Consider the following 14228-nt stretch of genomic DNA (forward strand, 5'->3'; position numbering starts at 1 on the left):
TTTTTTTTTTTTTTTTTTTTTTTTTTTTTTTTTTTTTTTTTTTTTGATGTTGATTGACCTTTATTTTATTCATTCTATGTGCTGCGCTGAGAATCTAACCCAGTGCCTCACTCATGTTAAGCAACTGCTGTACCACAGAGCCACAACCCCAGCCCCAGGGCAGGATTTTCTTTACAACAAACAAATCATACCTGATATTTTTTTCCTCTGGCCAGTAATTTTTCATTAAATATTTGTGCCATCCAGTTTTATAGCTCTAAATACCAATGTCTTTGATAGCAACTTCCAAACGTTTTACCTAGTGGACATTGCCACTTAAATACATAATTAGCCGGGGTGGGGGCACTTTTTAGGTACCGTTGTTGCTTCTATTTCTCTGATTTCCTTCATTATAATTTTTAAAATTTATTCACCTACACTGTTAAAATATACATCATATGTAACCATTTTTTCTACCTCTTGCTGCCACCTTAATCTAAGCGATCATCACTTTACTTTTAAATTATTATTTAGCATTTTAAGCAAAAGATTTTCAGCTCTCCTTCACTCTTCTCCTATTTGGTTTTTTTTCCTCCACTTTTACTCTCAAGTAGAGTCAGGTGCTTTGTTCACTTTTTATCTCTAACACATCAACCAATGCTTAGTATATATTGGATTGATATGTGAGTGAGGAAGTAACTAAATAAGTGCTTTGTGAACTATGTGGAGTAAAAAAAGAGTTTTGTTTACCAATCTGTCACAAACTAGTACTTTTGTAAAATACAATCAAATAGAATTTAGGAAAAATGAAATATGTATTTATTAGTGTCATTTTATTAGCTACAACATACTGTCAGATTGCTATCAAAATTTCTAAGCACTTTCAAATTTGTACTTACAGTGACCTTATAATAAACCTTTTTTGGTAAGCAGCTGTTTGGTGACCATACTCTCAGCACAGTACTAGATCATGTTCATCATTCTATAACCCACAGTTAAAAATGTAAAAACTAAATGAAATATTACTCTTCTTGGTAGAGAAGAAGAAGGCACTTCAAATCCTCTGTCATAATATGAAAGCTAAATCCCAGTGGATTACTACTTTATGAAAAAATTTTTTTGGTAATACTAGTAAAATTTAATAAATATTCTATGCATTAATCAGTCGTGTTCAGGGGACTTAAGAAAACATAATTGTCAAGTTATATCTATCTCATAAAAGTAGAAGGCTATTCTCGATCTATTTGTTTATGTGTTGATAAGAAAAGTAAAACTTTTGGTGAAGTCTTAAATTTACAGATTTAGAAATATTTTAACTCAAAGAGTAAATTATATTATATTATATATGGCACTTTCCTGAAAATGTTTGCTCATTTTGCATTTTTTGTTTATTGTCGTAAGTTGATTATTTTCTTGTTTATATATCTGAACTGAGAGGAGAGTCATTTCATAACAGTTGGAGTTTAGTATCAGGATTCCTAAAAAGATACATAGCTGAAAGCAAAAATGACTAAACTCAAGAAAATCTGTGCCTCATTTTCCACTGGTAATTCCAGGCAGAGTTTATGTGTTAGTTTTAACACTTTCCAAATCCTTGATCTTCAGTTCATTTTGCTTTAGAGATCCAGAAGTTTATACTGAACCCCTGTTGGTTATCACTTTGTGTGCTCAGAATGCCTCACTCAGATAGTTTGTCCCATATCCTTCTGTCTTTGAGCTGTTTTCCTTTCTAATACAGATTAATTAAAAAAGCCCTTTTTTCCCTTTATTGTATAGTCACATATTCTACTATTGACAATGTATAAATAAACCTGCAAAACACTAGCTTGTATTTTGAAACACAAGAATGTTTCTCAGTGTATTATTTGCAATATCGTATCTCAGGAAAAGAAGTATTAGATGCGTATCTAAATTGTCATTAACTTAAATGTGTTTGTTTTCAGGATTTTTGTTTTGTATTTTGGTTTTAGGGCAGCAACAAACAGTGTTGACATGAAACTGGCCAAAATATACAGTTTAAGAAGAACATTGGGAGTATGCAGATAGATCAATAATAGATTAATAGATAAGTAAATAGACATCAATTCAACATTATGTATGTTATATATGTAATTAAAAGGAAATAGAATTTTAAAAGAAATGTATGCTCATTTTTAGTTAAATTGATATGTTAACAGATATGTGAATCAGTTCTAAAGCACTGGACAGCTCATTTTTTATTAGTGAACATTTATATTTGTAGATGAATTACCTAAAAGGAACAAAAAGGGAAATTATTTACCAACACAGACTGTCTTATTTCTTTACCAGTATTGCCCATACTCTGTCTCAACAGTGAAGACAAGTATGAATGAATAGACAAATAAAAATTTGAGATTCAAGTTCATACTTGTTGAACAGATGATTTACAAACAGAAGTTTGAAAATATTTAATAGGATTTACAAATACCAGGTGAACATTTAAGAGTACATTAACACTGTGACTGAAGAGAGTATCTTAATTGGAAATTCACAGAATGCATTTTTTAAAGAGTTCAATATGATCAGTGTTTTTTTGGAGTTGAAAATTGTGCAGCTCACTGAAGTGAGAAAAAGAGGGAGAAGACCATCTTTGGTGATACAAGGATCATAAATTGTAAACATTTAAGATACCTTGATGTATGTACATAAAGGCATTAAGGAAACATTTGTACACACAGATCTGGTGGTCAGAAGAGAGATATAAGCTTGATTAGTATGCCAACACTAAGGTATTTGTATTTGGAAGTAGAGGGAAGAGATTGTTTAAGATGCTGCTTAAATCTTTCTGGCTGATAGTTAGGATGAAGCTCTTTTTAACTAGGCAATGTTAACAAGCCCAACAGATTTTTTCCTGAGGAAGAGAAAATTATGCTCAACACTAAAAAAGATGAGTTTTTTCCTATAAAAATTACCATTTTGAAAAGTTTAAATTTCCCTGGGTTATAAAACAAATCGTACTTTTATCTTTTATTCGTACTTTTATCTTTTATTCATTTGCTTTATAAATTTGCAATCTTTTGGATGAAAGTGTTTTGTAGGTAAATATTATAATATTTCTTATATTTCATAGCCATGAAGCTCATGACTGCTCTGGTGAATGTTGCCTTAAACCTCAGTATTCATCAGGATAATACACAGAGACAGTATGAAGCTGAGAGAAATAAAATGATTGGGAAAAGAGCCAATGAAAGGTTGGAATTACTACTTCAGAAACGCAAAGAGGTAAGTAAATTTCATTGTAACTGATGGAATATGTAGTAAATATAAGTAATTTTTCTTTATTCTCTGCAGAAAGGTTTATATTTTTAAAATTTATTTTTAATTTGTTTGATCTCAGAGTTCTCAGATAAAACTGGAATGTTCATTGCTGATTGGCTAAGTGCTTTCTGAGGTAGACAAAGATCATAGACAAATCAATTTTCAAAAGAAGGCTGTCTGAACCTTAGGCAGCTCAGAAAGGTTGTCAGGCTATGGACTCAGAAAGCACAGTAAATACTTAAGTCATAACTGTAGGCCAGAAAAGTTGTGTTTCTAGGAGAAAGCCAAAGCCTGCTGATATATAAGGTATTACTGTAAATTAGATTGGTCAAGATTTTGTTTGTTGTTGTTCATTTGTTGTTTTCTTTTGTTTTTTGCTGTGCTCATGATTGAACCCAGGAACTCATGCAAGCTAGGCAGGCTTTCTACCAATGAACTATACCTCCTTCCATTGGGCCCAGTTTTAGACTGTTTTTTTTTTTTTTTTCTTTTGGGTACTGGAGATTAAAACGAGAGATGCTTTACCACTGAGCTACATCCCCAGCCCTTTGTATTTTTTATGTTGAGACAGGGTATTACTAGGTTGCTGAGGCTGGCCTGGAACTTGTGAGCCTCAGCCTTCCAAACCACTGGGATTACAGGTGTAAACTACTGCACCTGGCTTAGAATAACATTACATATATATGTTGAAACATTTTAAAACTGGATTTTTAATACGAACATTTTTATCATCTAATTGGAAGTAAAAATTTTTAGATTTGTAATAATCTACCTTTTAACTTGAGAAAAGAGTATCACATTGCTGAAAAGGAATTGTGTGTGTGTGTGTGTGTGTATACACACACACATATATATATGAATAATGTGTTATTCATGGGTAAGAAAAAGCAATGTATCTCTAATATCTTTTTTTTTTAGAGAGAGAGAATATCTTTTTAATTTTTTTTTTTTTTTTTTTTTAGTTTTCGGCAGTCACAACATCTTTATTTGTATGTGGTACTGAGGATCGAACCCAGGCCACACGCATGTCAGGCGAGCGCTCTACTATTTGAGCCACATCCCCAGCCCTCTCGAATATCTTTATTATCCATTTTGTATAAGTTTTATAGGACTGCTGGAATGAAGTACCACAATCTGAGTGATTTAAACAAGTGAAATTTATTTTCTTATACTTTTGGATGATAGCTGTCCAAGATCAGGGTGTTGACAAGACCGTGTTCTCTCAAGGCGTTAGGGAAAGATATGTTCTAGGCTTCTCTCCTAAGAGCATGACTCCAGTCTTCATGTTGTTCTTCCTATGTATGTTTGTCTGTCTTCACATCTGTTCTATTTATAACCAGTACAAGTCATGTTGAATTAGCGGCCTGCCCTACTCTAGTGTGACCCCATTTTTAAGAATTGTTTTCTCACAACCTTGTTTCTAAATAAGGCCATATTTTGAGTTACTGTGCATTACAACTTAAATGTACAAATTTTTGAAGAACATGTTTTAACCCCTAACACATTATGCTTGAAATGTTGTGGAGGTAAATATTGGAACAGGGCTTTATTAAGTATTGCTAACTAAAATGTAGGACTCTTCTCTCTTTCTTTTTAATGCTTTTATTAATTGTTGATGGATGTTTATTTATTTATATGCGGTACTGAGAATCAAACCCAGTGCCTCACATGTGCTAACCAAGCGCTCTACCACTGAGCTACAACTTCAGCCCATATGAATCAGTTTTCTATAGTAATTAATAAAGCAAAAGTAATTTTTATAATTTACAATAAGTTACCATAATTTGAATGATTTACTCAAAAAATACAAATGGTGCCCTATATGATGATATTACTTAAAATTATTCTTACCTTACAGTAGAGCAAAAGCCATATATATTTAGCATAAAACTCTTCTTCAGATTTTTATTTTTCATTTTTTCAGGCTAGTAGTACATATAATACCATACTCATTCTCTCCTGATGCTGGACAATAGTGGTTCACATTCAGCTACACAATCATAATACTCTTTGAGGTATACTGTATTGCCAGTAGTTTTTTGGATATTGTATTGTCAGTTTTTTTTATCCCATCATGGCTACAAAATGCCCATCTATGTGTATACATTAGATGTTCAACACTCCTATTATAATATAGGATTTGTGTTAAATGATTGCCCATTAGTAGGCTACTAGTTTAAGTGTTGTGAGCACATTTAAGGTAGGTTAGGTGATGCTGTGATATTTGATAGGTTAAGTGCATTGCTGACTTAACAATATTTTAAACTTAAAATGGATTGATCAGGATATAATACCATCTTAAGTTAAGGAACATCTTTCTCTGTTCTCAAACTTAGTAAAATCTGAAATAGCATACAGCAAAGAATAAATCTGAAGGAATTTTATTATCATGTTTATAGCAATACCAAATATGTCACTGGACATTATTACATAGCAAATGATAAGATAAATTGGAATAATAAATACCATATCAAGTGTCATGTTATAGCACTGCTTTTGAGTAGTAAATAAACTTTATCTCTGATCACTGATGTTGCCTGAAACTTATCTTTCCTGTAGTAATTTATTTTGTTCCATTACACCACTGTTTTCTATTATGCCTCCTAATTGAGGAACTTGGCCGGCTTTCAGTTATGAATTACTCAGATGGAAAGTAATATTTGGATACTTTAGATGGAGTAGGAAGTTCTTGTAGAATGACAGATATGTTGATCACTGATGGTCCCTTATCTAAGGAAAACAACCCCAAGCCAAAGACTTGATTTGGTGAGATGTGTAGAAATTTAGGCCTATTCACAAAGCAGAAGATACTTTGGAGATAGGAGCCTGATCACTTTACCTTGTTAGTCATCGTGTAGTATATATCTATTTTTTCTTCTTGTTTCTTTTCTTTTTAATAAATGGGGATTGAACCTAGAGGCACTACTGAGTTCTTTTTCAATCCCCAGTTCTTCTTATTTTTTTTTTTTATTTTTTTTTATTTTTAGACAAGGTCTCACCAAGTTGCAGAGGATCTTGCTAAGTTGCTGCAACTGGCCTCAAACTTGAATTCCTCCTGCTTCAGGCTCCTGAGTCCTTTAAATTACAAATATTCACTACCATTCCTAGCTAATCCATGTCTAGATAGAGACAGCAAGAGATTTAAGGTGATAAAGCTGTAGAAATAATGCAAGTATACTGGTTATTTCAAACATCTATTGCATAATGAGAGAAAGGATAGATAATAACCAGGATTTTAAAACAGTTGGAAATGTTCATTCCAAATAAAATGGCCAGTATTTCAATTTACATTTTTTACTGTCTTTTCTCCCCCCACCAGCTACAAGAAAACCAAGACGAAATCGAAAATATGATGAACTCTATTTTTAAGGGCATATTTGTCCATAGATACCGGTAAGGGATTTTTAAAGTCATTTAGAAAGTCTTTACCTTAGATAATTATTGCTTATTTGTAACCCAGACTAACTGTAAAGCCATAATACTCTACTAATTATTACTTTTGTTTTCTGGAAAACAACTGTAACTATAAATGCTATGTAAATGACATTTGGAGAATATGCACTTATTACTGCCACATTCTTCCAAACTCAGACTGTCTACTGTTGGAGGCAGCCTGTGGACTTGGCATTTGTACTAATAGAATATTTATGTGATTATTAAATTAATGTAGCCTTAATAAGATATGTTTTTCACATTTGAAAAAAAATTAAATGCTTTACTTCTTGATCTGTGTTATTTACTGTCTTGTTTAATGATCAAATTAATGACTAATCTTTTTTAAACATGTCTGTTAAGAAGAAAGAGGACAAGAATAAGAAAGGAATTGTTAGCGAAATATTTTTTGTCATACTACATTACGAATGAGTTTAGTTTGTCTTTCTGTGAAGTCATAAAACTTTGAAAATACTACATTATAAAAGCATATTTGACATAAAATTAATAGATTGTATGTGTACCTATATTTCTGTTACTTAGATGCAATATATGTATAGGTAGATACACTCCAATAGAAGCACTGTTTTCAGATGGATTTGAAACTGTAGTTGATAAATTAATATAAAGCGGTAGTTTAACATAGGAAATTTTGTGTGTAGGTGTGTGTTTATATATAACTTTGAGATTTTAGCAGAATTTAAACAATTTAACTCAAAAGTATATAAACATCTTTTGAAACAGGACCAAGGCCTTAGTTTTAGTATGGATTCTCTGGTTAGATCTTTATATCCTCTTTTTTGCATGAACCGTGTATATAATCCAATACTGACCCATTTATTTGAAACGAAAAAAAGAGCTTACATGTATGTGGCATGCAGTCATGTAGTCTTTTGTTCTTTGTGAATGTATAATTGAGGTAAAACTGCACATTTAATTGTATAATTGAATGGGTTTTGACATATTATGTACCTGAAAAGCCACAAGATAAATAATAAGTCCATCATCCTTAGAAGATTTTTCTTGGCACTTTGTAGTTCCTCCCTACCTACTTTCTCAGCACTTTACCCTCCCATCATCCTTAAACGATTGTTGTTCTGATATTTGATTCATGGTTCTCTTTTAGACTTTTGCAGCAATAGAATTATACAATATATACTTCTCATTAGTCTGGCTTTTTTGTCTAAAAAAATTAGTCTTTCACCATTAAATGTATTGTTTACTATAAGGTTTTCATAGATGCCATCTATTAGATTGAGGAAGTTTGTTTGTTTCTGTTCTTCAGAAAGTTTTAATTCAGAATGTACATTGGATTTTATGAATTGCTTTTCTGCATCTAGAGATCATTATGTGATTTTCTTTTTGAACATTGTTAATGTGATGAACTGAGTTGTTTGACTTTCATATGTTTACATTTATTCATGGGTCAAAACCCACAGTCATGTTGTATTTTTTTTCTTTTTATTTTTTAATGCTATATTTTTAAATATTTATTATTGGATGTGATTTGCTAGAATTTGCCCATGAAGTTTTGCATCTTCAAAATATATTAATCTCTTTTTATTTTAATGGATATGTCTAACTACTTTAGGTATAAAGATAACAACACTGAATTTGTAGATTGATTTACATTCTGAGCTATTTGTCCTTACCCCCATGCTACCTTCTTTGAGTAGCATTTGAGTAAGATTTTTTTTAAATGAAGTAACTTTTTTCCATAGCTTTATTTTATTCATTTATTTTTTATGTGGTGCTAAGGATTGAACCCAGGGCCTCACATGTGCTAGGCAAATACTCTACCACTGAGCCACAGCCCCAGCCCTTGAGTAAGATTTTTAAATTAGGTAATATAGTATTTCTACTTTGTTCTTCCTTTTCAAAGTTGTTTTGAGTATTATAGGTCCTTTGCAGAATACAAATTTGGGAATGAACTTGTCCTATTTTACACAAAAGCTTCTGAAGTTTTCATATGAATTGTAATGAATCAATTCATTTCTAATTGTTTCATATTTTATCTTGTAACTGCGATTTTATTATTTTGTTTTAGATTGTTCCCTGCTATTACACAAAAATACAGTTTTTAAAATTTGTATAAAGTAATTTTATCCTAGCAGTTTTGGTCAGGGTGTGGTGAGTTTTGTTTTATTCTGGTGTTTTTTTTTTTTTAGGTTGTTTAGAACTTTTCTACATGTGAGATACGGTCATCTTTGAATAAAGAGAGTTTTACTTTTTGCTTCTGTTATCTCTTCATTCTTTTCTTTAAAAGTATCTTTACTTCTAACTGATGCATCGTAATTATACAAACTTATGGAGTATGTATAATCTGACATTTAATACATGTGCACAAATGTAGATAATGTCAGGGTAATTAGCTTATCTGTCACTTAAGGCATTTATTATTTCTTTGTGGTGGGAATATTTGAAATTTTCTCTACTACCTATTTTGAAATATTTTTAGTTAATTGTTATGAACTATAGTTAGGCTGTTGTGCTGTAAAACATTAGGAGTTATTTTTCCTATCCAGCTGTACCCTTCTACCTGTTAATAATTCACTCTCTGTCTTCTTTTCCCCATGCCCTACTCAGGCACTGGTAACCACCATTCTCTTCTCCACTTCTTTGAGATCCAACTTTTATTCTATATATGTCGAAGAACATATTCTTTCTGAGCCTGACTTGCTTCACTTAACATAATGTCTTCTACTTCATCTCTCGTCTCACAATGGACAAGCTTTCATCCTTTTGATGACTGAATAATATTTCATTGTATCTACATATCACATTTTCATTATCTATTCTTTTGTCAGTAGGTGCCTAGGTTGATCCTTTATTGGCCATTTCTTTACTGTCTTTGTGAAAAAGTCTGTGTCTTTCATTCTTTTGAAAATTGGATTGATTTGTCTTGAGTTTTTGATTAACTGGTATATTCTAAATATTAGTCCCTTGTCAGATAAATGGCTTGCAGAAATTTTCTCCTATTCTGTCAGTTGTGTCTTCATTATTTTGATGGGTTTCAGTATCATGAAGAAGTTTTAGTTTATGATAATCCAATTTATCACATATTTTGTTTCCTGTGTTTGTGAATTGACAACAGAAAATATCTTTTCCCAGACCAATGTACTGAAACATTTCTCTATATTTTCATCTAGTAGTTTTATAGATACAGGTCTTACATTTAATTTTTTTATCATTTTTTTGTAGTTTTTTTTTTAAATATGGTGAAAGATGGGGATCTAGTTTTCATCTTGTGAATATATATATCCAGTTTTCCTGGAACAGTTCAAGGAAGAAACTTTCCATTCCTCAATGTACACTACGGGTACCTTATCCAAAACTGTCCACTGTTATTTGTGGATTTATCTCTAGGAACTCAATTCTCTTGTACTCTATCTTTATGTTAGCACCATGTTGTTTTGGTTACTATATCTTTGTAGTATCTTTTGAAGTCAGATATTATAGTACCTTCAGCTTTTTTTGCTCAGGACTGCTTTGGCTATTTGGCACCTTTTGTGATTGCATAAAACTTTTAGTTATGTTCTGTGAAAACATATTTGCTTTGTTAGGAATAACATTGAATTTGTAGATTGATTTGAGTACTGTGGATATTTTAATAATAAAGATCTTTTTACTCCATAAACAGGAAGTGTCTTTCCATTTACTTTTGTCCTCTTCAGTTTATTTCATCAGCATTTTGTTATGTTTGTTGTAGAGATTAGTCACTTGTTTAAACTTATTCCTAGGTATTTTATTTTATTTCTTTTCACTTAAGTTTGTAGGTATTGCGAATGGGACTATTTTTATTGATTAGTTTTTTAGCAATTTTGTTTTTGGCATATTTAAATAAAAAAGCTACTGATTTTTGCTAATTTTTATATCCTACAACCTTAATGAAATTTATCCTTTTTAACAGTTCAGAAGAATCTTCAGTTTTTTCTATATATCAAATCATGTCCTCTATAAACAAAAATAATTTTACTTCCTTCTTTCCTATTTGGGTGCCCTTTATTTCTTTCTCTTGCTTTATTCCTCTGCCTAAGATTTCCAATATTGTGTTGAATGAGAACAGTGAAAATAGACATCATTATCTTTTCCTTCATCTTAGAGGTAATGATGTCAGCTTTTACCTATTCAGAGTATTGGTTACAGTTTTGTCACATGTGGGCTTCATTATCTCAAAGTACATTTCTTCTTTATCTAATTTTTTGAGAGTTTTTGTCACAAAGGGACGTTGAATTTTATTGAATACAGTTTCTCTATCCACTGACATAATTAGATGATTTTGTCCTTTCTTCTATTGATGTATTGCTGTGCTAAGTTTATTATTTTGAACCTCCCTATATCCCTGAAAATCTAATTTGATCATGGCACAGGATCTTTTTAATGTACGTTTGTGTTTGATTTGCTAACATAGTTCTGAAAATTGTTGCATATTTGTTCATCAGGGATATTGATCTTTAATGATCTGGTTTTTNGCCCCTTTTTTTTTTTTTTTGGATTAAAATTTGCTTCTTTCTAATGTGAGAGTTACCAGCCCTGCTTCTTTCAGGCTCCATCTGCATTAAATATAATTTTTCATCCTTTCATTTTCAGTCTGTGGATGACTAATCTACTCTTCTAATGAGATTTATTCCTTTCCGAGATCTCCTTATTAAAACTTCTATCATCTTCTGTGTGTAGAATTTTCTAGTTTTCTATAGTATTTGCTTAATGGTCATGGTTTCCGTTTGTTTATGCTTATCACATAAATTTTGTATTTCTTCTTAGGGTCTGTCACATAACTACTGGAAATAGCAATCTAGGTTTATAATTACATTCTTTCAGGGCTTGAAACAATTTGTTCCAAGCCTTCCTGGCCTTTAGAGTTTTTGCTGAGAGATTTGCTGTCATTGTGACTGGTTTTCCTTTATACATGACCTTGGCATTTCTGTCTTGTAGCTTTTAAAAATTCTTTATTTGGTCTGTATTTTTGGTATATCAGTGTCGTGTATCTCTCTTGTTCTATGAGCCTTGTTAGGTCTTTTAATGTCCCATATTTCTTAGATAACTCTGATCATGTATTCACATTAATATTTTCTCTTCAAGGCCTAAAACTTTGTTTTCTACATCACCTAATCTATTAGTAAGACTTTCAAATGACTTTTTTATTTGACTGAGATTTTTATTTCCAGGATTTCTATTTGGTGCTTTTTATGAATCTGTATCTTTTAATTGAAATGCTCTTTCATAGCCTACCTTTCTTCCTTTAGTTTATTTGATAGATGTTCTTTTACTTCAGTGATCATTTTAACCAATTTTTGAATTTTTAAAAAGTATTTTTAGTTGTTGATGGACAATACTTTTTTATTTGCTTATTTTTATGCAGTGCTCAGGATCAAATCCAGTGCCTGACACTTGCTAGAGAAGCGCTCTACCACTGAGCTAGAACCCCTGTCCAAAAACTTTTTGAATTCTTCATCTGACATTTTCTTGACTTCAGTGTCTATGAAATCAGTTATTGGAGAGGTGTGAATTTTGAAAACTATCTTATTACCTTATTTCCTCACATTTTTTGTATTTCTGTGTTTATTTGCACATCTGCTAGGATGATTATCTCTTCTAGTTTTATGTAAGGTACTTTTTAGTGAGCTGTTTCTCTTAATTGTGTGCCCTGAGTTTGGAATATATCTATGTCAAAACTCACACCCAACATTATTTTTATATTCAGTCCCTCACACTGTTTTGAGAGGAGATACAATCAGCTGTGATCATTTCAGAACAAAGCCATATACTAATAAACCTTCAAAAAAATATTCTGAACATGTTCTCCTCAGTCTCTTTTTTTTTTTTTTTTTTAAATATTTATTTATTTATTTATTTTAGTTTTCGGCAACATCTTTGTTTGTATGTGGTGCTGAGGATCGAACCCGGGCCGCACGCATGCCAGGCGAGCGCGCTACCGCTTGAGCCACATCCCCAGCCCTCTCCTCAGTCTCTTTAATCTAAAATTGGAAATGTGGAGTAATTCTCTAGCATAAGTTAAGAAGTTAGGTATTAAAGAAAGTACATTGCTATTAAACTGTGGAGTCATGATGAGGAAAGAGGGAAAGGAAATGGCAGTGGAGAGACAGGAGTAGAAAACACAAAAAGAAAAAGAGGGAGAGAATATAAAGTGAACAAGGAGAAAGAGGAATGAGTAAATCCATTTAATTCATTAAAAATATATATATTTATATATATAATTGTGTTAATGAATACAATATTAAATAATCGGGAGAAACCTAGAAAAATCAATATAAAAATAATATCTGTGAAATAAAAAACTATTTTTAAATTATTTCTTACTAAACTAATTGAGATGGAGAAATTTCTTATTGGGCCTTCTGGATTTGAATTTCATTGGGTTTTGGCAGGCTTATTAGTAAATGCCCTCATCTCCTAGTTTGCCTGTAAGTTTCCCTGGATGTGGAGGTAATAACCTCTCTAGCCCACCTCTGATGCAAGTCTATTCTGCTCCCTCTGTTGTTTGGTATGCTGGGCGTGCCTATGGCTTTCTGGAGAGTGAGAGAAAGAACCCCTAATTGTCTGTAGTTTAGCATCCAGGTCTCTTCCTGGTTGGGATTGCAGTCTTATGTGCCAGCCTATAAAAGTGTTTCCTGCACCCAGAGCTGTCAACTGGACTGAGCTTACCTGTGTAGATTTCAGGATGCACAGGGTGTGGGAACCCTGGGCTGTAGTGCAGGGTCCCATCCGTAGTGGCACTGAGTAACCTGCAGGAGGTGCAGAGTAGACGCCTGTGGCTGGGACACAAGCATGATTGAGCCTGAGTCTACTATTGCCAGCTTTGGGTTGCATAAACTAGCTGCTCTTAGGGCATGCACTGTGCTATGGCAGTACAGGATGCTTCTGTCAGCTACTGAAGAGGGGACAGCTTTGGTAGGAACTGAAATTTATGTATTCCTAGAATAGTGCTAGTGTGTGCTCAGCTGTAGCCAGTTTCTAGGTTCAGCACTGCTGGGCCTCTTCTGTTTTATGGTGCATGCTTTCTATGCCTGTATAATTTCTCCTAGAATCACCCAGTTCACCCAGGATTCCCACATATGTGTTCTGATGTTTGCATGGCTAGACCAGTAGCAGAGGCATTGCACCTGTCGCTTCTTGAAGGCTCATGGGGTTGGGATTGAACCAGTGGGTCCAGGTAAATGCAATGGGGGCCAGGTCACCCCAGATGGCTGAAGTACATCCATTCAGCACTGAAGAATTTACTGGTAACTTCATAGGACCCCTTAAGCCTAAGCTGGTCTGCCCACCTGCCTCCCAGGGTTGTGTGTGTCACCAAGGGTACCTGCTTTCCAGTTCATCAACAGGTTGTGCTTCTAAAAATTAGTCGCCTGACTGTTTTAAAGGGACCTCAGTTGGCCATGTCCTCAAGGTAGGCTGCCTAGGTGTTTCCCAGGGCCATATGAAACTGGGCAGCTAGTTCAGAAGGCTGAGTTGGCTAGGAGAAACTGCCTGGCTGCTATACGGATTCCTAGGTGGACAGAGTCTTAAAGTGGTACTCT

General features: G+C 33.0%; 1 protein-coding gene across 8 annotated transcripts in view; it reads left to right on the forward strand.

The window, feature by feature from the left end:
• The window catches only part of Stag1 (stromal antigen 1), a 261193-nt gene that overhangs the window by 130037 nt on the left and 116928 nt on the right, over positions 1–14228 (forward strand). For all 8 annotated transcript variants that reach the window (XM_015487017.2, XM_048794464.1, XM_048794466.1 and 5 more), the window contains 2 exons: positions 3071–3222; positions 6578–6651. In XM_015487017.2, coding sequence (XP_015342503.1) covers positions 3071–3222; positions 6578–6651 — 226 coding nt within the window. The remainder of the gene's footprint in view (positions 1–3070; positions 3223–6577; positions 6652–14228) is intronic.

Source organism: Marmota marmota, unplaced genomic scaffold, assembly GCF_001458135.2.
Source record: "Marmota marmota marmota unplaced genomic scaffold, marMar, whole genome shotgun sequence".
Classification (NCBI taxonomy): Eukaryota; Metazoa; Chordata; class Mammalia; order Rodentia; family Sciuridae; genus Marmota; species Marmota marmota.